The sequence below is a fragment of the Lynx canadensis genome, chromosome D1 (genome assembly GCF_007474595.2).
Source record: "Lynx canadensis isolate LIC74 chromosome D1, mLynCan4.pri.v2, whole genome shotgun sequence".
NCBI classification, from domain to species: domain Eukaryota; kingdom Metazoa; phylum Chordata; class Mammalia; order Carnivora; family Felidae; genus Lynx; species Lynx canadensis.
In genome coordinates, this window is record NC_044312.2 from 88,041,828 (window position 1) to 88,066,497 (window position 24,670).

Sequence of the window (24,670 nt, forward strand, 5' to 3'; positions counted from 1 at the left end):
GAGAAGCAAGAATTGAATGGGGTTGCAGGGGAGATGTGGGGCATCCTGAGTATTCTGTGAATAGAGAGGAGAGGTCAGCCAGAAAAGACAAAGAAGCAAAAATGGCAAGGGATGCTGGGACCAGCTTTAACTTTCCACATTAACTAGTTTTAAATTATTGCTTTACTGGGAAACTTTCTCTTTTTAAAGCTCAGTAGGTTGGCTTTTTTTTTTTTTTTAAAGGGAGAGATAGGCATAATAGAAGGATTTGGTAGACTGATGATAAAATTAAAAAATAAGCAGGAAAAACTACTTACTCCATTTCAGAACATTTTGACACGAGACGATATGAAAGGGTCTTCATAGTCCCTGGGGGCAGCTGCTTAACCCAGCATATACTTCCCTCTTCCTACAGTTTTCCCTACAAAAGAACTATTCTTGCAGAAAACAGGAAGTAGAGCATATGACAGGGTATAGTCAAAGCCAGGAAATGACTTTGAATGGGCCTCTGGCAACAGGACAATGAATTTCAATTTCATTTCCCATCTTAAGATGGAAAGGTGCAAAGGCTGATTAATATTAGTTTATGGAAAATAGGCAATTACACAAAATACAGGATCAGAACCAAAATTCGTTTTTAAAATGTGAGTTTTTGCCACTTGGAGGATGTCATTCCAAACTCTTAATTGTATAATTACAAAAAAATTCATGTTTATACTTAACATAAAATTCATGTCACTTATCACAAAGTTAGACAGTCAAGTGTATAAAGGAGAAACAAAACAGAAGCAGTATTTACAGATTTAGACTACATGAGACATCGTGAAGATTCTTCTGTTAATAAACCACACAACACAATTTTACACACATTTTGAAAACGATGCATCTGTGAACAATATGAAAAAAGGTCATTGCACTAAAGACTTTAAATTAAATTCAAGGTTGTCATGTTGAAGGTTTTAAATTAAATTCAAGGTTGGTAGAGTTGAAGACTGAATGCAAGGCCAAGGTCATAGTGATAAAGACTTTAAGTTCGAGGTTGTAGTGATGAAAACTTTAAATTCAAGGACAGATTGTCTAAGAAAGGACAAACAACTAGCATTCAAACTATTAGGTCAATTAGTTCCCCGGGAGTACAAAATATATAGGAATCACTAAATGGATTAGCCTAATTACAAATTCTGTTCATTTCTAAATAATTCACAACTGCAAGAAGTCTTTTCACAGAATCATTCAGTCACATAGTTTCTCTCTATCCCTGTGTAGGTATTTCTGCTACATTTAAAAATCCTTATTCAAAACAGTTCCCTCCCATTTCCCTATCTGTAGAAGTATAAAATCTTTTAAAGCAAAGCAATGTCTGTTCTTTAGCTAGAGAACTATTCACCCATGGACTTCTAAAAGAGGGGGAAAAAAAGAAGAAGAAAAAAAAAAGATTCCCATTTCCTCCTCTACCTCAGAAACACAAAGCAAACCAAAACAATCCAATTCCTAATGCAGTGTCGCAGAGAACCCAGGGCCTGGAACAACATTTCATGCTAGTTTTCCTGCTATGTGCTGAGAACAATTTAGTTATTTACATTATTGAGAAATCTACTTAACAAACTGGATTCATGCCAGTGCTTCCTGCCTGCAGATCCTTGCTAGAAAAGGCGTGAGCAGCGGCGCCTGCGAATGGGAACATCAAAGACTCTCCTTCGTCTCTCTTCCTCGTCATCTTCATCAGATTCGTCCATATCTGCCGAATCGTCATCGTCTTCCTCCTCCTCCTCTTCTTCTTCCTCTTCCATCTCTTCATATTCATCAGGACCCATTTCCTTGAAAGAGAAGACAATCTTTTGATAAGAACTTCCATCAGTTTTTTATACTTATTTTATGTAAGTTCTCACTTATCTATAAACAACTGGACATGCCATATATGAATTTCTATAGACTTGAACAATGTATTTTCATAATGCATATGCTGATGCAAGAATCTATATATGTATAGATACATATACTTATGCTGATGCAAGAATATATATATGTATCTATCTATATATATATATATGTAGATATATATATACATGTTTTAGAATGCTCAATGTGGTTTTAGTGGTAGATATATTTCATTAATACAGTATTTATTTTTTACCTGGTAGTTGATAATTTGTACAAGGTAGCCAACAGACCACTCCTAACAACCCAAGATAAAATTTTACTGAATTTATTTCAGTGGATTAAGTAACAATTCTTTATTAATCTATATGCTTGTAGAAAAGAGGATGCAAAAATATTAATAAGGTATGACCTCTACTGGTAACTTTTATGTACTGTCACGAGGTTTACTAGATTTCTATGGAGCTCCTACTATAAAGACACATCGATTCAATTCAACCACCATGGGTAGCCTCTACTTTGAAATTAACTCATTGAAGGCTCTCTGAATAGGGCAATAGTGAGGTTGAACACGCAATATCTGATCATCTCATGGAAACTTCAATTCTGCTTAAATAGTGTCTCTAATCAGGTCTTGATTTACTCTGCTGTCAGTTTTTCTCTTTCATACATTTGAAGACTCAGAGGAGTTGCTATATGGGACAGAGTTCTGAACAGCAGGGAGCATCTAGGTGGTGATGTAGGAAGTACTGGGAAACGTGGGATGTGATGTCAGCAAAAGCCCTTCCCCTGAGGCCTTTATGGCATTTCATATCCAGCACTCACTACCCCTCTGATCTCATCTCTGACCACTCTCCCCCAGTCACTGCACTCCAGCTACATCGGCCTTCTTGCAATTCTTCAAACATACCAAGCATTAGTATTATGTTTATGTAACATGAGTGCTTCAGGGCCTTTGCACTTGCTGTTCTTTTGTGTGGAACACCATTCTCCCACATAAATCCACCTGGCTCCCTCTACTTCTTTCAAGTCTCAAATCAAATGTCACCGAGGCATTCCCCAACATATCTTTATATGAGAACAACCCAACAGACACTCCTTATATCCTTTACTCTGATTTTTCTCCAGAGCACTTTTTACTACTTGGTATAACTAGATAGTGTTTATTTGCTACCCTTGTCTCTTCCAGCTAGAATGTAAATTCCAAGGCAGAGGTTTTTTTGTTTTGTTTTGTTTTTAATTTCCTCAACTTTCTTTTTTTTTTTTTTTTATTGAGGTATAATTGACATACAACATTACATGAGTTCCAGGTGTACAACATAATGAGTTGATATTTGTATATATTACAAAATGATCACCACAGTAAGTCTAGTTAACATCCGTCACCATACATAGTTACAGAATGTCTTCTTGTGATGAGAACTTTTAAGATTTATTCTCTTAGCAACTTTCAAATAGGCAATACAGCATTAACTATGGTCACCGTGCTGTACATTACATCCCCGAAGGCAGATTTTGGCTGTGTTGTTCACTGCATTTCCCCCAGCACCTAGTAGGTACTCAATAATATTTGTTGAGCAAGCAAATTAATTAATGTGGGAGAAAGAAATTGTTCTTTAGGAGCTGTCAAAGGATTGTCACTTAGGATTTATTATGACACTAATAACAACAACATTAACAACAATCAGAGAAAATATACATAAATATGACATGATATTCCATTATTTTTATTTTTTTATTTTCTCAATCTAGGGAATGAAGACTTTAAAATTCAGTAGAAGGTTCCAAAGGGGCGACGGGGAAGGCTTAGGAAATTCTAAAACATTAAATTCAGGTAGCATGATCATTAGTCATCTTAATGAAGAAGAGAACAGAAAAAACTGTTAAAGAAATCAACGCAGCTAAAGAGGGAGATTGCTGATGGTCTCTGATAAAAGTGTACACACAGAAGCAGCGGATGGAAAGAGGCGCACAGGGGTAAGATGGAAATAAATAAGCAGCGGGAACCTCTCAAGTGTCCAAAAGCAAACAACAAACCCACCTAGAGCAAGAAAAGGCTTAAGATCAACCAAAAGTATATTTTATAGTGACATTCAAAGTATAAAGCAAAAGCCAAGTATTAAGTACAATAATTATCATATGGTCAGGGCACAAAAAAGGAGAACAATTCCATTTCCATATCAAGAAAACGAGTATTTCCACAGGGAAGGTACAATACAAGTACAACACAATACAAATACAATCCCCACTGCCTCTTTCATGTTGATTAGAAGTAAGTCCAGAATTCTCATTTCTTTTATTGATTTCTCATCCTTGAGAGAGAGAAACATTTTCCACAAGGCATGTCAAAATTTTATATGCTTATTTGTGGTTGGGAGGAAATTAAAACTCTAAATAAGTAAGAACATGGTTAAGAGGGTTGAACATGTAATGAGTTTATTATTATAATTTAAAATTATAAATTTAAAAATTGTAAACTTTAAAAAAAGAGTATGTAAATATTATAAAACTTCTCAGTTTTCATTTCTAACATGATAAATATTGATATAACCCATATAAACAAGAGTTCTTTGAAGTCCTCAATAATTTTTAAAAGTTTAAGGGAGCCATGAGACCGAAAAGTTTGAGAACTACTGTCCTAAATTAAAGACTACTTTATACCCCACCCTAACAAACATTAAAAACAAGTCTCAACAGGAGCAAGCTGACCCCACAGTAACTTAACTGCCTGCCCAAACAAACCTCAACATTCTTTACACTTTACGTCTGGAATATTAGCAACTTTAGGACAAGAAATATTATCAGAGACAGAGAGAGAGATTTCATAATAATAAAAGAAAGCACTTCATTAAAAAAACATAAGAATCCCAAGCATATTTGCATATAATTATAGAGCTTCAAAATACATGAAGCATATCTGATAGAATTAAAAAGAGAAATGGACGAAACTAATTGTGGTTGGAGATTTCAACAATCATCTTTCAGAGAACAAGGACAAAAAAAAATCAGTTAATATATAGAAGATTTGAAAAACAGTCAACCAATCTAAACTATCATTTATAGTATAATATTCCCACGAACAGCAGAATGTACATTCTTTTCAAATACACAGGGATTAGTTACCAAAATAGACCATAATGCTGGGACATAAAACATTTAAAAGGGTTGAAACTACACACGGTGAGTTCTCTAACCATAACAAAATTAGAAATTATTAAACAAGAGTTAACTGGAAAACCTCCAAATGTTTGAAAATTAACACATTTTTAGAAAAGTTACAGACCAAAATTAAATTACAAGGGAAATTTGAGAATATTTCGAATTAAATGTTATTGAAAACAAAATATCGAAATTTGTGAAACACAGCCAAAACAGTGCTTTAGCGAAAAGAAAGGCCTAAAGTCAATAATCTGAACTTCTACCTTAAGAAGCTGGTAAAAAAACAAACGAACCCCAAAGTGGTAGGAGGAGATAAATAAATATAACTGCAGAAATCAATGAAATAGAAAATGAGCAAACAATAGAGAAAACCAGTGAAACCCAAAGTTGTTCTTTCAAATGACTAGTAAAAGGGATAACCCCTTAGGTGAACTGATCAACAAAATATATAAATTACCAATATTAAGAGCAAAAAAGGGCATATGACTACAGTTCTTGCGGCCATTAAAAGGTTATCAAGGGAATATTGTAAATAATTTTATGCCAGTAAGTTCAACATTTAGACAAAATGGACAAATTCCTTGAAAGACACAAATTACCAAGAGTGAAACAAGACGCAATAGAAAATACATTATAGAAATTAAATTCCTATTTCAAACTTTCCCACCAAGAGAACTCTAGTGCCAGATGGCTTCACTAATGAGCTGTATCAAACATTCATAGGTGATACCAATCTCATACAGAAACTGGACTGGTCAAAAACAGGAGAATGTTATAGGAAGTAACAAATTCCTGGTGCTGGAAATATACAGTAGAAAGCATTCTTCCACTGGGAGGGAAGCTAAACTTCACTTCCAAACCCAGACTATAGATCCTTTTCACCAGACATGCAAGCGTAATGGCCTACAGTCTCAACATTATCCTTCTCTTTCCAAACGGGGAATGTGTCAGCTCTAGGCCTGATTAATATCACGTCCATCTTCCCACACTTATCTTGGACTCGCCCATCAGGGTCATCCCAGGAGCCGGAGGGCCCTCTCTGAACATTCAACGCCTATGACTCAGTTACATTCTGGGTATACAAGTCATATTTTATTTTATTCCTATTATATAGCTGGAGCCTCATAATTCTCTTTAATCCATAATCTTTTATAATCCATAAGATTGGGGTACTGCCACAATCATAAGGTAATCCTAAAGATGAGATTTTAAAATTATACCTAGTTGATTTAGGAAACGATCCCAAAGAGAGACGACTACAAAGAGGGTTTAATGGGTAGACTTGTACTTTTAGTAGTCTCTCTATAGGATATTTGTATTACTTTACAAAATTGGGATTTTTAGCAAAAACACTGCAAGAAATTGTTTTCCTAATCTTAATGAAATAAAATAAAGCCTGTTCTAACTGGTCTAGTGTGGTGTTTCTCATTAGGCCACAGAATTGTTTTTGGAAACAGTGGAAAAGAGACTGAACCTTTAAAACCAGTAACTATTTTACATGATACTATGATGGTGGATACGTGTCATTATACATTTGTCCAAACCCACAGAATATCTAACACCAAGAGTGAACCCGAATGTAGACTATGGATTTTGGGTGATTTTGATATGCTAATGTAGGTTCATCAACTGTTAACAAAAATACCACTCTGGTGGGAGCTACTGATAATGGGGAAGTCTGTGCATGCATGGGGGCAGGGGGTATTTGGGAAATTTCTGTACCTTCTGCTCAATTTTCTATGAATCTAAAACTGCTCAAAAAAAGTGACGTCTATGAAAAACAAAAAACAAAACAAAAAAACAGCTAACAGTAGAGTTACTCTGATTGAAGTGTATGCAGTCTAGCTTACTTATTATCCACCACCCCTACATATTCACATGGCCCCCCCATGATATTTCCTCAGAATCTCTAGGGTTCTCTGGGAACACCATTTGTAAACCATTTGTCTGGCTAATCAACAAAATCCCTCTGTGGAGTTAATTCTACAAAGTCACATAAATCAGTCCCAGAGGAAAATTTAACTCACCAATCGGGCTATAGACACCCTGAATGTTGGACAAGCCATATGGAATCGGGGAATAGCAACATTAAAGATCTTGTCTTTAAAGTAAAGAAAATGGAAGGTATAATATCCTTCCATATATCCTGATGTTGTAGAAAATGTGGTACAACTTGTGTATTCATATACCCGACCTGGGCTGATGATTGGAAATTCACCTGCAGAGAAGACAGTAATAAGAAACCAAGGTTTATACCTTGAATTTTATAATTCAGTTCTTCATCACAGCAAATAAGATAATGCCCTCTGTGGGATTATGCAAACTATGTTAAAGTAAATGCACGATTAGAAAAAAAAAAACAACTAAAAGGAAACATAGCAAAATGTTAACAGTGATGGTATTAGGGTTCAGAAACTTAAGATAATCATAATCTTTTAAAAAGCTGAATGTCAATGACAATCAGAGCTAAAGATGATTGAAATCCACAAATAAAAACCTGAGCTACTTATTTTAACATTTCCCCCAAATTTCAAAGAGATGACCAATATGAAATTTATTTTCTCCTTCTGCTCTATGCCCAGTAACCACAGAATATGATAACAAATAATTATCCCACCGGAAAAAAAAATAAATAAAGAACTTAAGAAGCAAATAAAGAACTCGGGTGATCTACAGAACGGAAAATCAATCCCTGAATAATTGTTTGCTATAATTTTAGAAAAGTTCATGCTTAAGGTACTAATCTAATAGAATAATGATCTTTACACATTATATTTATGAAGCAAATATTGGAGTCAAAGAAAGCCCAAAATCTATGATATCTTTCACATTGTAAACACAGCTATTAAAAGATCAGTCTTATCCACTGACTACATCATGCATTTTCCAAGCTGTATGCAACATAGATGCTCTCCAAAATGTCTTAGAGGCAACTGATATGTAAACCCAAATCTTGAGTTACATACCAACTACTCCAGGTCCTTGAACTTCTTCCACATCACCTTTAGCATTCGTTATTCTCCAATAGCGACTGTCCAACTGACAAGCCTTCTCAGGAAGTGCATCCTTTGACATTTCAATCCTGGAGAAGGGAATGGGGTGGTAGAGACACAAATCTGGCCTGATTTTGTTTCTTTTGTTTAAGAGCTATAATATTTGGACTAAGACTATGAAAAAGTTCCCAAAGGAAATTAAGAAACCCAACCCAACGTCTGTGTTAACCATCTATTTCTATAAATTCTCAAAGATAATGGCTTGATTAGCTTGACTCTCCCACAGAAATGCTTTCACTCAATTTGCTCACTTAACTTTCCGTAAGAATCAACAATAGAAAGGGCAACATAAAAATTTATAAACACACTGGGTGATAATAATCTTTTGTTGTTCAAGTAAAGATGAATGTATGAAATGCTTACTAGAATTCAGTGCAATGAAAAATTTCTGTTTCTTTTTCACAGGACATTTCCCTTTTGCTTCTAGAAAGCTCAAAGCAAAATGTCACTAGTCAGTTACTAGGATTACACCTTGACTGTTTCCCAATACTATTATTTCCCCCTTTTCTCTAGGAATCTGCTGTCCCTTATTTTGAGTACCCTATAAGCAAGTGTCGGTATTATAATTTTAAGCATGTTTCAAGCCGAGGCAGGATTTGAATTAAACAATTAAAATAACAAACATCAGGGCGCCTGGGTGGCTCAGTCAGTTAAGCATCCAACTTTTGATTTCAGCTCAGGTCATGATCCCATAGTCCTTGAGATTGAGCCCCACATTGGGCTCTGTGCTGACAGCGCGGAGCCTGCTTGGGATTCTCTCTCCTCTCTCTCTGCCCCTCTCTTGCTCACACTTGCAGGCTCTCTCTCAAAAATAAATACACTTAAAAAAAAATCCAAAACACAAACATCTGCACATATGTAACTGGATATATCAAAGGCTGCATATAATACCAAAATCCTATGATGCTCCCTGGTTAGTATATGGTAGCAAAAATATTTCCAGTGTGTATATATGCATGTATATGTACTTTTCAAATATATATAACACATCATAAAAAATAAATATAAAAATAAATCTAAAAACAAAGTATCCTTAATCCCTTAGAGCAATGAGCTATCTTTATGTCACAGCTCGGAGTACTTCTAATTAAAGCGAATTTAATATTTGTTTTTTATTTAACCAAATCCAGTGCTTAACACCGTGTCTGATACTAGGCAGCACCTAATAAATATTTGATTTTTAACTGAATATAGGCAAGCTAACTGAAATTTAAAATGCACGGTTTCATCCTGGGCAATTTGATAGCTTCTGGAATGCATTACAACTCTCACAGAGAGCTTTCATGATGATTACAACTTAGTGTCCACCTCAAGGAACCTGGCACAATTCTTTAAACACAGTACATCTGCAAGAAATAACTTAAGTAACTTGGAGGTTACTGGAAACTCAAGTCCCTTACGGACACTAGCTTATAAAAAATTTTGTTATCCACGTTCCTCCACACCTCAGCAAGAAGCTGTCTTTCAAAATGCGTTTCATGTATCATGTCAAAGGGGAGAGAACAACACAACCACAGGATATAGCCCACCATTAACTGAAAGGCGACCCCATTTACAGTTCTCACCTGATTCGGTATGTGAAGAAGTAGTGGGGTGGATGTACAGAGCTAAGTTCTGGCAGAAACGACGTGGAAACTGACACTGTAATGTCCCCAGTTGTTGCTACACACTCTGGATCATGAACATATCTAGATAATTTTAAAACATTAAACATTTTTTAATCAACTAACTTCAAGTCTCTAAGATGAAAGATCTCAAGATACAGTGTGAAATGGCTTTTACTTCATTTTAGGATCAAAAATTTAAACCATATTTGGGAACGTAAAGGTATAGTCCCTTTAAGCTTAGAAGAAAACTATAAATTATGAACTAGAAAACCTTGAAGACTTTAGATCTGTAAGGACAGCAGCCAAGGCTCAATGAGCAGTGGTTCCAGTAATGATTCACTGATTAAACTGGAAACTGAAAAGAGCTTATCTCAGTTTTCAGAGCCAGGAAACTTTTGGGACACCTGAAAGTCCTATCAACAGTGGCTCTGACAATAAAATGTGTTAGCAAGTTATTCTAGAGACCTCTAATTTCTAACTAATTTGTCATTTCTGCCAACCAGGCTATTGTGAACCAATATTACCTCTACTACTATCTGTCACACCTGGAGGGTCCATTTAGAGACAATAAATAGTATTTGCCAGGAGTTAGTAGTTACTGACTTCCTATTCAAAATAAATCCATTAACTGGCAAACAGCTTCCCCCACCCCAAAGGAAACTATGTATAAAAAGAAACTATACTACAAAGCCCTAACTTCTAAGTCAAAATCAGTTTTTTCTCTTGATCCTTCAAGAGAAGAAAAATGTTGCCTCTCCAAGTGTCTGAATGTGGCTTTAAAGTGAAAATAAAGTAGTGGCATTTAAGAAAACGAGAGGTTCTATTATTAACCTTCTTCCAAACTTTATCTCAAGATCTGTAACTAATGTTTTTTTTCTGATTTACAAATATTTTTATTCAAAAAGTCTTGAGTGAAATACCTGAAAATCTGGTCTCTGATGATAGGGAAGCCACCCGATACAACATTGTTGACATAAGAAGTAAACCAGTCAGTAAAAGTAGCACCTATAAACCAGGAAGGGGTGGGGAGGAAGAAAAGGACAAATAATTTTTGCAAAATCTGTACAGGAAACAAGTAAACAATGATAATTTCTCTATGCTTAAGATATGAGGTCAAAACTAGAAACACAGATACACTTCTACTTACTGTTCACAGATCAATTTCCATTCTCAATTCTCATCTCATTCTCAACTACCCTGCTAGGGAATCTTCCATCTACCTTCAAACTATTTTTATGCTTATAATTCAATAATAAATTTTTAAACTTTATTTTGTGCTGGTACAAGAATAAAAAGCCTTCTTCTGTCTATAATTTCTAGAACATATGGAACAAAAGAGATACAGCTATGTTTAGAAGAAACTACAGGAAAAATATCAGCACCTATCCTCAGATGATCAGGGTATACCCTTGGCCCAGGTACGTCCTGACTCATGCACGAAATTCTGGCAGAAGCCAGGCTCAGTCCGGGCATCTAACAAGGGTAGGGCACTGTGGAGTTCTGGGCATCAGACCAATCCCAAAGTAGTCTAGTTGCACCTCTACAGATTCAAATGCATTACAGTCCTCCATATTCAACGACCTCCATTTTCTTGTCCAGACCGGACTACACATCCGTGATCTACTGAGTGGATCAATGACAAGTATTTACATGAATTATGTTTGCCCCTTCTAGGTAATATAACATAACTTTCTCAGATCCCCATTATCTATTATTAATACAACTCAGTGCCTGGCAATATTAGTCCCTTAATCAATGTTTTTCTGTATTTCTCTGTAATCTTGTTTCTAGTAACCCAGTTCTTACATTCTGCCATGCTGAACACTGGAGCTAAATTTATAGCATTTACTTACTATTCTACTATTCAGAGAATAATAGAAGATACAATTTAAGCTTGGGTCTTGTGTCTAGCTTTAAAATTTTAAGGGCATCAACCGAGAGAAGGGAAACCACAATAGTAGGCTCTTTTCTCAGTGTCTACTAATGAATGACCTATTCTGACCCTTTATTTATTGAATGGTATTGTATTCAAATGATCACCTACCATCTATCCACTCTGAACAAGATATTAAGGAGCCACATGAATAATGTCATTAAAATTCAAATAAGTTACAATTTTGTTTTTAGAACTAGTAATTTCCCTGTAAAGTTTAAAACATCATTTTGTATAATTCATGGAATAAACTGTTACGGTGAGAAAACCACAAATTGTTCATGGTTTACCTAAAAAAGAAATTGGTGTTGTATTTTAATATATCTTAATTTATTACAATACACACCCAAGTGTGTTCTTTAAAATAAGGACAAAATTTCCTAGGTAGTCTTCATTACTCAACTTATATGAACAGCTTCTAGTTTTCTTAAGTATCAGTTAATAATTTACCAAACACCAAGAGATTCCATCTTGTGTTTTACCAAAAATTCCAAGAAAGTCAAACTTAGTTGAATCAAGATGCAATTTATATATTCCAAGGTAGTTTACTTTTTAAAGTAAGCCTATATCTTGGCGTCTCTTTGATAACACTGGGGTTTTATCAAGGCAGCTTAAAGGAAGCCACTTTCTTATCTCTCCTCCCAGCACTAACTTCTCACCCCATCTCTCCTCCCTCACTGCATCTCAAATCTTTTGCTTTGCTGCTCTCTTATTCCAGGAGAAATCCCAGCTACTAGAATACTATTCATCAGACCTTAGTACTCTGCTGTAGCGGTGGGGCCTTCCACACCACGTCAGACCAGCACCAAACTAAGAATAAGAAACTCACAGAGCTCAGCTGGTAGCTTACCTTAGAGTTCAGGAAGCCTTTAGTTTATAAATTAGTAGCACCACTGTTCTAGAGCCATGGTGATCACCTCTGAAGGTATGTGCTATGCAAAGATGCCAAAGAGGGCAGTGAGAAGGGGCATACTCCCCAGAGGGCACTTAACTTGGAAACAACAGACTACAGGAATCAGGGGGAGCTAAAAGCTAGAGGCTAAGTTAAATAGTTTTTTTGTAACTTACCACGTAGGGGTGAGAGTTTCTTGATATTGTGAAGCATATACCACAAATCCGTAATGTGTCACAGTGTGGAACAAATGGAGACTAATACTCTGTTTGAGGTTCCAATTAGGAGATATAATTAAATACAGACACCTTAGCCTCCAAGGCCCCTTTACTATTAATATATGGGGATGTGTAATATGCGCCTTTAAAAAGCAGAGTGGATAGTCAGGAAGCATCTCTTAAGGGAGGAAAATCTAAGCAAAACAAGATTGGATGAATAGCAAAGAGGTGAGCCACAACTGCATACAAACTGTATTGTTCTCAAAATCCTGTGAGAAATACCTTTGAAGGCCAAGAAAAACTAGTTGTGCCAAGGAGTTCATCGAGCAGAGTTTACATTGGTTTCTGAAGACTGCTGTTGGGAGATCTCTAGTGTGACTCACCAGTATTTTACTGTAATTGGCCCCACAGACTTTATAGGTATAAAGTTGTTTTACCTATCGATATCTCTAATTATGTATTAATATGATTGATGGAAAGTGCATGCGTGTACACATACACACATACTCATAGTAATTCTATTCATTTCACTGTTTTACAGCAGAGTCCCAGGAGTACAAGATTATACAGGGCATGGCTTTTTCCCAAATAGAAAAGAAATTCAAAGTACAAGGGCTACTCGAATGAGAGCCTAGATGCAGTACTTTCTAAACCAGCAAGCTGTAAGAAGGACAAGTGTAAACTGTCAGCTGATCAAGTAATTGGAAAAGTTTTTACCAACTTCATTTTTTTGACAAGGAAGGAGAAAGGAAAAGGAAGACTGTTTTTTGTCCTACCTATGATAAACATGTCAATAGCAGCTGGATTCCGAGCCATTTGGTCCTAGGCAAGAAAAAGAATATTATAATGGAGAAAAATACATTTTACTTAATTTCTCATTGTTTGTTACCTGCATCTTTCCCTGGAGACAAGGCAAAATTGATAAAAATAACAAGTGCTCTAACCAACACTCGGACATTCCTTACACTTTTCAGTCCTGCTCTTATTAGGATTTCTATATTTAGGCCCTTTCTAGAAAGTCCTTAAAAGAGTGCCAGGCACTTCTCAATAACAGTTAAACCATTTATGTACTGCTATTACTGTTACAGTGAACTAAAAAAATTATCCTTTAAGTTAAGAAGTTAAGGTAAGAAGATATACAGCCTATTAAGACGGGGCTCTGGATTCAGAGTCAAGAGACCTGAACAATTCTAGACTGGTTACTTCTCTCAGTAAATGGAGAGACCAAGCCATCATCCTACAACCTTACAGAGGTAGCAAGTCAAAAACGAGATAAAAGACATGAAAATGCTTAGGAAGAAATAAAAGCTATGAAAGCTCTTTAAATATTTTAAATGTTATATGGAGTCACGTCTCTGAGAAACCTATGATTTTCTACTTTAAATTCTTTTTTTAAGTTAAAAGTTCACATCTTGGCAAAAATGAAGCCAGAAGATCTACAACTACAAAATTACAAAGAACTGAAGAAGTAAGAATGAAACCAAACACCACACTGTCTGTGTTTATACTAAAATCATAACAAAAGCCTCCCAAAAAAAGTCATTATTTTTCAACAACTCAAGCTATCTAATGAAGTGTTTAAAAAGTTTCTATTGCACTCAGAACTTGAATCAATTGATGTTCAAAAGCTAAATTTTTTAAGTTGGAAATGTATATTACAATTACTTCAACAAAATCTCATTCGTTTTCCTTAAATTTGAATTACCTTAACACATATCACAGCCCTCCCTCTGTGCACAGTGGTTTGCATTGTTTATCCAATGTCTTCTGGCATTTCATTATGTCAGAATATTACGGCCAGATATTAGCCCTCTAATTAGATGGGTCTATAATTAAGTTATATGATGCTCTATGCCATTCTACAGTCCTGAAAATTCCTAAGGCACACATTTATACACTTATCAGAACACATCTTACAGCCATATTTAAAAACACTCTCTACTTACTGGACATTGGTAGAAAACTTCATTTTTGTTTCGGCCCTCGGCAGCTTCCACTGCTATGTACTGACTCAAACCAGTGTGTATGCAAAAAGTTAAAGGGAGACAGTATTTCAGTCCCTGTCTCTGCTGGAAGCCTCCAGCAGCCGTATCGACGTCTAACAAATCCTCAGAACGATAGTGATTGGACAGCGCCATACTTCCCAACAACCTAAGAACAGAGACTCAAAAATGTAATCAATTGCAGTGCCAAGCAAACAGCTGTGCTTCATCCTTTTGATGAACGATGTTTACATCAACATCTTTATTAGAACTGATGAATATGTCCATTCTAAAGCGGGAACACCAAAAACACCACAATTTCTTTACATTCAAACACTTGAGTGGAAAGATTCTGATCTAAATTAAAAGCTTAAGCGTCTAAAATGTCTTAAAGACCTTTTTAAAAGAAAAATCATTTTATTGCTTTCAAGACCATCTTGCCATAATATACTGATTTGCTAGTGTTTTGCTATATATGTGTGTATGACTATTTTAATGTTTGAAGGTGTAAATTCTGATAGTTTTATCTTACTACAACCTTTAGCTTACCCTAACCTACCAGACAATATCAGTGTAAACCAACCTAAGCCTTGCCCAAATTTTCATAAACTTTGGATGCATGGGGTCTAAACTGATCTCACTGCATATACATGAGAACATAGGTATTGGTGCTTGATAGAACCTTGATGGAAGGAATCCTTGATGATAGGATTCCTATCCTAAGTTTCACTATTTGCACTGAAGATAGATATAAATCCCTGTGTAGAAATTATGACCTGTTTGTCGTGTCAATTCTGGGAAACTCTTTTATTAAAGTTCTCTCCTATTTGCTCTTAAATTATGACAATTTTTAAATTTTTGTCAAGTTTCGGTTCAGTAGGTTAAAAAGACTAGGAAAAAAACAGCCAGTAATTTACACTTATTTAGTCCTAATTGCCCAATATTTGATTTCTGAATACTACCTTGTAATCTCAGTATGATCACCCTGTACTCACTCAACCCTGATCTAAATGGTAACAGAGTCTCATATGATTCTTCACACACAAAGACACATCACCTTCCACTAAGAACAATGTAAAGTTCTCCCTAAACTCTTAGGAGCATTTCATTAAATGCAACGTCTCTGAAATAGCTTAATTTTCACAAAAGAACAAAAAGATTAGACCCAAAGTATATAGTTTTTAATACTGTGAATGAATTCAACAGCTGCTACTACATGGCCTGCTTTTGCCAAAGGTTCCATAATGAATACTTCCTCTTAAAAATAGGCCGTTTAATTATACGCTATGCCTGAATAGGACAAAACTATACTTTCTTTGGTGTATGTAGCTCTGAACAAATTATTGCGTTTTATATATATGGTACTCAGAATTTATATCAAGCTCTTCAAAACAATTTACCTGGGACAGAGACTTTAAGGGTTCTGAACAGTTTTAAAGTATACTCACACACACACATCCACCCTATGTACTACAGTACCCACCCCAACCCCAATCAGACTTTGTTTTAGAAGCATAAAGATGCATTGATAGAAATATTGCTTGCATGAGACATATTTACTTTAGTAAAATCAAATTCAAGCTATAGGGTTTGGTTTTTTTTTAAGATTTTTTTTAAGGTTTATTTATTTTTGAGAGAGAGAGCATGTGTCTGTGAGCGAGACACAGAATCTGAAGCAAGCTCTGGGCTCTGAGCTGTCAGCACAGACCTGGACTTGGGGCTTGAACCCACGAATTGTGAGATCATGACCTGAACCGAAGTCGGATGCTTAACCGACTGAGCCACCCAGGGGCCCCGAGATTTTGTCTTTTGGATTCTTACAAAGAAGAAGAGGGAATTCCTGTACACCTTTAATCTGTCAAGAGCAAGTACAAATTGTTTTTATTTTCATTCTGGGAAATCATTTGTGTCATTAAAAATAATCCAAATGGCAAACATCTTACCCAGGAACCACTAACTTCTGCCCATTGTGGATACGATATGAACATCGATAATCATCAGGAAGCTTGCAACCAATCTGAGCTTCCACTGCATCTAGGTCTTCCTCTCGAGCGCCCTCTGCAAATACACAAAAAAGCAAATTATGAAGAAACAAGAATCCTTATATCTAAGGACAAATACAACCTTCCTCTAGCCAGTGGGACAATCGTAGAGCAAGTGAATTCTGTCCAAATTGTACTGCTGAAATATAGGGAAATTAGATGGAAAATTCAGAACAACAATATATCACTTTGGATTGACTCTGACATTTGAAGCACTGAGAAAGAAACTCCTCAGTTTCCCCTCAACAGGGAAAACACTGGCACTCCGTAAAATATGGAAAGGTAGGCAGCAGGGGGATCCACAGTAATTTTTTTTACATTATGCTGCAAACTTTAGGATATATCTCATTTTTCTTAATCTAACACACTCACTCTACTAAAAAAAGCCTCTCCAGTTTGGAGAACCTCTCCAGTTCTCCAAACTGATGTTGTTCAAGAGTCTTAACATAGTCTCTCAATGAGAAATATAGGGCATAGGTGGGTATAAGTTCATGCTGTGGGGAAGCCATTAACTTAAACCCAATTTTGCATGTTTGTAAGCTTGTCATATATTCCAGCTTCAAAAAGCCGGAAGTGATTACCAATACCAAGAGAAGGGATTCACTTCCAGCAATGGCTCACCAGGTTGTTGGAGCAAACTTCTTGCTGAGAACCAGGAAAATGCAACCGAAAATTGGTTTCAGGGCTTTTGCAGAACCTCAAAGACAGTGAGGACAGGGGGAGAGGAGAGTCAGAAGAACAGGGAAACTGAGAGCTCAGCAGGGCCTTTGGAGCAACCTTGTCTTAGAGGCAAGTGCCAAGTCTAAAAGCAAACATGTGGCTGAGAAGCTGAGCAAGGCTTTTGGCAGCAACACTGAGAGAATTTTCCAAAATTGATGAAAACACTAAACCACAGATTCAAGAAGCACTTCAGCCAGTGGAGAACAGTTATAAAGAAAATCATATCTAGACTCATTATTGGGAAACTGCTGAAAATCAGAGACAAAGAGAAATCTTAAAAAGCAGCCAAAGGGGGAAAGTCAGACAGTCCCCTTCAAAGGTATAACAATCAGACTGACAGCTACATTCTCAACAGAAACAACAGAAGCCAGAAGAATGGTATCTTCAAAGTGCTGAAAAAAATAACTGTTGACTAAAATTCTATACCCACTGAATATATATATTTCAAAAGTGTAGGTGAAAGAAATACATTTTTAGATGAAAAACAATCTGAAAAATTCAGGAGTAGGGGTCTCTCCTTTAAAAAATTACTAAAAATGGGGTGCCTGGGTGGCTCAGTCAGTTGGGCATCTGACTTTGGCTCAGGTCATGATCTTACAATTGGTCAGTTCATGAGTTTGAGCCCTGGAGCTGATAGCTCAGCATAGAGCTGTGCCTCCCTCTCTCTCTGCCCCTCCCCCATTCATGCTCTGTGCCTCTCTCTCTCAAAAATAAAAAAATATTAAAAAAAAATAAATAAATAAAAAAATAAAAAAATATTAAAATAAATAAACAGAAATTTTTAAAAATTAAAACAAAACACTAAAAGGAATTCTTCTGGTAGAAGAAAAATGATCCCAAATGAAAGCATGAAGATGCAGGAAGAAATGAAGAGCAATGAGAAAAGGTAGATATGGAGGTAAGTCTAAAATGAAATTGAACTGAATATACAAAATAATAATAATAATCTTTTCAGGGATAGAAAATATGTTCAAAATTAAAATCACGAAAACTGTAACACAAGAGGCAGGAGGGAGATAATTGGAGTTAAAGTAGTCTAAGGTTCTTGTATTGCCCAGGAAGTGGTAAAAATACTAATTTACAATAGATTTTAATTAAATCAGAGGTGCATACTTTAATCTCTAGGGTAATTGCTAAAAAAGTTATGTAAGAAAAGGAGATACAGAATAAAACATAATTAAGTAGAATAGAAAAAAAGGAACATCTGTTCAGGAGCACAAATAAAAAATAATTAGGAACATGGCATATATATGAATCCAAATGCAGTAATAATTACATTAAATATAAATAAACTAAATAATCTAATAAATAAAAGAGTGACAGAAACAAAACAAAACACAATCACATACAAGAGAAACATCTTAGAGATGTAGATACAGAAAAGAAAGTTAAAATAGCTCTACCAAAATCACACAAAATAGACTTTCAGGCACACAGCATTATCAGAAGTAACAGAAGGCTTTTTGTAATGGCAAAAAGGTTAAATTGACTACACAAATATTATAATGCTAATTTTGTGTAGCAAATAACACAGCTTCAAAATGTATTTTTTTAAATAACAGAACTAAAATTGAAAAAAGATATATCCACAACCACAGTTATTAGTTTTCTATTGCTGTGCTATTAGCAGCTGAAACCGCATTCATTTACTATCCCACAATTTCTGTAGGTAAGAAGTCTGGGCATGACTGAATTGGATCCTCCGCACAGGTCCCAATGGCTGAAATCACTGTGTCAACTCCGGCTGCTATGCATCTTAGGTTATGTATCTTATGCTTGAAGTCCCCTTCCAACTTCACTGGTTATGGTCAGAATTCATTTCCTTGCAGTTGCAGGACTGTGGCCCTCAGCTCCCAGAAGCCACCTGCCATTCCCTATCACATGGCCCTCATCACAACATGCTGGTTTATTTATTCAAAGCCAATACGAAATACCCATGCTTCAAATCTCTCTGCCTTTTGGAAGGGTCCGGTTCCTTTTAAGGGCTCACCTGATTAGGTAAGGCCTGCTCCAGATAATTTTAATTTTGATTAACAATTAACTCAAATTCGACTAATTTGGGACCTTAATTAAATCTGCAAAGCCCATTCACCTTTGTCACATATTACCTAAAAACAGGACTGAAATCAATTATCTCCAGCACCACTCACACTCAAAGGGAGGCTATTATCATACCAGGCATGTACAGCAGGGGTGAATCTTTGGAGCTCTCTCAGAATTCTGCCTACCACACTGAGAAATTTTAACATACCCCTCTCAGTAACTAATAGAACAAGTAGACAAAAAGAAAAAAGAAAATAAAATCAGTAAGAGTGCAAAAGATTTAAACAAAATTAACAATTTTTGCCTAATTATATATACAGTACTGAATCCAACAATCGCAAAATATACATTCTTTTCAAGAGTCCATGGAACAATTTACCAAGACAGAGTATATGCTGGACCAGAGAACAAAGCACAACAAATTTCAAATGACTGAAATCAGAGTATATTCTCTGATCCAGTGGAATTAAAATATAAATTATATTAAGAAGATTACTTTAAAAAAAAACTCAAATATTTGGAAATCAAGCAATACATTTCGATATAATCTGTGGCTCAAAGAAGAAATCAAAAGAAATCAGAAAATATTTTGAATCTCACGTAAATTAAAATACAACATATTAAAACTTATGAGATGAAGCTAAAGCCATGCTTAAAGGGAAATCTGTAGCAAATGCATCTGAAGAAAACAAGAAAGCCTAAAAATTTATGATCTAATCACCTCAGGTAAAGGAAAAAGCCACAGTAAACTCAGAAAGAAATCAGAGAAATTAATGAAATAAGAGAAAATGAATATAGAGAGGATTGACAAAGGCTAAAGTCAGTTCTTCGAAAAAACTATTAAGGTTAACTCTGATCAAGAATAACAGAAAAAGCACAAATAATATCAGAAACGGAAAGGTGAAATCACTACAGATACAACAGCAAGCATCATACAGGTAAAAGGATATTATAAAAAACTTTACAGCAGTAAATTAGAACACGTAAATGAAGTGGACAATTTCCTAGAAATATACTCAAAACTGACATAAGAATAAGTAGAAAATCTGAATAGTACTCTATCTAATAAAGAAATTGCATCTGTAACTTAAAACCTTCCCACAGTGAAAACTCCAGGACTGAATGGCTTCGCTGGTGCATTCCACTAACAATTTAAGCAAGACAGACTACCAAGCTTATATAAACTTTTCCAGAGAACAGAAAAAGAAGCAACACTTTCCAACTTGGCTGGCCTTTTATAAGGCCAGCATCATCTTGATACCAAAACCTGACAAGAACATTGCAAGAAGGAAAAATTACAGGCCAAAGTCTCTCATGAACATGGATGTAAAAACCCCAATCAAATACTAGCAAATCAAATCCAACATATGAAAAGGATATTACAGCCAAAGTATGTTTATTCCAGAAATACAAAGTTGGTTTAATATTCAGAAAATCAATGAATGCAATTCAGCATATTGACAGAATGAAGTAGGAAAATCATGTGATAATCAGAAGGCTGGAAAGTCATTTGACAAAAACTCAAGTATCCACACAAAGACAGGGGGGCCTGGGTTGGTTAAGCGGCTGCCTTTGGCTCAGGTCATGATCTCACAGTTCGTGGGTTCGAGCCCCACATGGGGCTTTGTGCTGAGAGCTCAGAGCCTGGAGCCAGCTTGGTATTCTGTGTGTGTCTCTCTCTCCGCCTCTCCCCCGCTCATCCTCTGTCTGTCTGTCTGTCCTCTCTCTCAAAAATGAATAAACATTAAAAAAAAATTTTAAGCAGGAAGACAAAAATAGGGGCGCCTAGGTGGCTCATTTGGTTAAGCATCTGACCCTTCATTTTGGTTCAAGTCATGATCTCAAGATTTGTGAGTTCAAGCCCCACGTCAGGATCTACACTGACAGTGTGGAGTCTGCTTGGGATTCTCTGTCTCCCTCTCCCTTTCTCTCAAAAATAAATAAACTTTAAAAAATATTTTTTAAAGTTTATTTATTTTTGAGAGGGAGAGAGAGACAGAGAGTGGGGGAGGGACAGAGAGAGAGGGAGACACAGAATCCCAAGAAGGCTCCAGGCTCTGAGCTGTCAGCACAGAGCCCGTTGTGGGGCTTGAACTCACAAACCATGAGATCATGACCTGAGCTGAAGTCAGACACTTAACCAACTGAGCCACCCAGGCACCCCTCAAAAACAAATAAACTTTAAAATAAAAAATAAAACACAAAGACAAAAGTAAAAAAAGAAAATCTCTCCACAAACTAGGATCAGAAGAGACTTTCTTCAATGTGATAAAGAATAGCTACAAAAAACCTACAGCAAACATCATCTTTAAAGGAGAAATGTTGAAAGCTTTCCCTCTGTGATCAGAAAGATAAGGATGCTCACTCTCAGCATTTCTATCCAACATCACACCGAAGGCCTTAGCCAGTGCAGTAAAACAGGAAAAAGAAATGAATGACGTGAAGACTGGAAAGCTAGAAGTAAAAGTGTCATTATTCAATATCCTTAGGGAAATGTAAATTAAAATCACCACTACATACCCACTAGAAAGGCAAAAAAAAAAAAAAAAGAATGACAATGTTAAAGTGTTGGTAGGACTGTAAAGTTTTAGAACCACTTTGGAAAATTAATAGTATCTTCTAAAGTTTAACATAAGCATACTCCACAAGCCAGGAAACTCAATCCTCGATATTTACTTGATAGAAATATGCTCATATGTACACCAAAAATTATCTGTAACATTATTTATAATAGCCCCAAACTAGAAATAACCCAATATCCATCGACAGTAGAATGAATCTATAAATTAGAGCCTACCCATGTAATGGCAGACTATAGTGCAACAAAAATGAATAAGCTACTGTTACAACACAGTTGAATCTCACAGACAAAATAGAAATAATTCACATAAAATATAGACTTAATCATGCAATTTATATAAAGTTCAAAAAGAGAAAACTATTCAGTGGCACTAGCAATCAGGATAGCAATTACCTCTGAGAAAGATGGGGTGGGGGCGGGGCTCTAGGTACAGAAAATCATTCTACTTCTTGACCTGGAGGGTGTTACAATGGTCATGTTTATGTTGTGATAATTTATCAAGTTGTACACTTATGATCCACACGCATTTCTGTATGTTAGTTAACATCACCAGTGATGGCGTGTGGATGATAATCTTTCTAAACACCCATTACCCCAATCTAATCATAAGTAATTCTTCAGACAAAGCTGTTTTGAGAAACATTCTACAAAATACCTGACCAATACTCCTTCAGACTATCAAGATCATGAAAGACAAGGAAAGACAGAGAAATTGCCACAGACCAGAAGACACTAAGGAGACATGACAATTAGAGGCAATGTGGTATTCTGGATTGAATTCCAGAATCAAATTCCATATTAATGGGAACTGTGGTGAAATCTGAATGAAACCTGGAGTTTAGTTAATAGTTACATACCAATGACGACTTTAGTTTTGACAAATGTCCCGTAGGGAGATACACTAGGGGAAACTGAAACTGGGTGAAGTGTGTACAAGAACTCTCTGTACTAGCTTTGCAACTTACTGCAATCTACAATTATTCCAAAATAAAAAGTTTATTTAAAAAAAAAAAGTTTAGTACAGAAGAAAACATGAATAGTTGCCTGAACCAGAAATTGAGAGGAAGGAAACTAATATTGGTATAGTTAGTGCTACATGTTGGACACTTAACATATAACCTTAAGAAAATAAGAATTTCTTGAAGAAGAGATAGCTGGACGAAAAAAAGTAAAACAATGACAACAAGAGAGAAAAATAAGGAAATACATGTTTACAATATAGTAAAATCAAGGTTGAGAGGGACATCTTCCTATGGTAGAATTTGGGCCACAACCAGACCAGGTTCAAATCTCAGCTCTACCACCCACGAGCTGTGTGATCTCTGGCAAGTAATTTCACCTCTTTAATCCATTTCATCTGCCAAATGGGGAATAATACCACCTGCCTGAGAGAATTATAGTGAGGATTAAATAAGCTTCCTGTGTTTAATATAGTGCTTTCCTGGCACTCAATAAATGTTCATGTACTTCCGTTGCTCCTTAGACTACTTGTGTGAAAAAGCAGGGAAAAGGTTACTGGGAGCCAAGAAACCTCCACTGAAATTCTACCTCTGTCACTTACTAGTTATGGGACCTTGTGTAAATCACCTAAACTCTCTGAGCCTGTCCCTGCACCTGTAAAACAAGGGAACTGGTATAAATCGGGGACTGACAAATTACAACCTGCAGCCCAAATCCCAGCCTGCAGCCTGTTTCTGTAAATGAAGTTTTCTTGGAACACTGCCTCGCCCCTTTGTCTATGTATTATCTATGGCTGCTTCCCCACAATAACAGTAGAGTTGAATAGTTGTGACAGAGACCATCTATCTCTCAAAGACTAAAATATTTACTATCTGGTCATTTAAAGAAAAAGTTTGCCAACCTCTGGTCTAAATGGTCTCAAAGGCCCCTTTCAAATCTGAAGTTCTAAGCCCACATGTAAGGTAAATATGGAATCTGAAGACACATGTTATATACCATTAGATAGATTGGTACAAGATATATTAATATACCATAATTTCAAGGTACTCTGTAAAACTTTCCCCAAGCCCGATGCCTATTTGCTTTCCAAGTTTCCTTTCTATCTGCCATCTCCATAACCTTGAGATTGAGTCAGGGACTGTCGCCGCTGAGGTGAGTAGCTAGTTCCTGATTCAGTCCTACAACTCATAGGCCTGGCACCCCTAGAGTCCCCAGCATTCCAGATATCAAACAGCTTTTACCCCATTCCTCAGGGCAAAACCCCCAGACAACTGGCACCTGGGAGTGAAACAGGGGCCATCAAGGAAGTCTCTGACAACCTCACCTCTAACCATTAGATACAGAACAGTGAGCAGCGAACCTGGGAATGCCAAATGGGAGTCCTCCCAACCCCCCAAAAAAAGGAAGAAAAAAAAAAAGAAAAACAAAAAAAGAAGCTGCTCTATATCTTTAGTTTCTTCATTTCTTGGTAGCTCTGTGACTAAAAGGAGAACCATGGTTATATTCTCATGTTCCGAACATGCTAGTATTGGACTTGCTCTCTAAGAGTCCTAAGACACTCTGGACAAAATAGGATAGGTCCTCTCTCCCATCAGTTATTGAGACCATAGCTCTGGGGTCAGC

General features: G+C 36.2%; 1 protein-coding gene across 1 annotated transcript in view; it reads right to left on the minus strand.

Moving 5' to 3' along the window:
• Positions 1-590: 590 nt before the first annotated feature.
• FBXO3 (F-box protein 3) overlaps positions 591-24,670 on the minus strand; it is a 32,384-nt gene continuing 8,304 nt past the window's right edge. The window contains exons 4-11 of the mRNA XM_030331406.1: positions 16,645-16,759; positions 14,666-14,870; positions 13,496-13,541; positions 10,597-10,681; positions 9,635-9,757; positions 7,983-8,098; positions 7,044-7,234; positions 591-1,796 (exon numbers count right to left, since the gene is read on the minus strand). Of these exons, the coding sequence (XP_030187266.1) occupies positions 1,623-1,796; positions 7,044-7,234; positions 7,983-8,098; positions 9,635-9,757; positions 10,597-10,681; positions 13,496-13,541; positions 14,666-14,870; positions 16,645-16,759 (1,055 nt within the window). The 3' untranslated portion in view covers positions 591-1,622. The remainder of the gene's footprint in view (positions 1,797-7,043; positions 7,235-7,982; positions 8,099-9,634; positions 9,758-10,596; positions 10,682-13,495; positions 13,542-14,665; positions 14,871-16,644; positions 16,760-24,670) is intronic.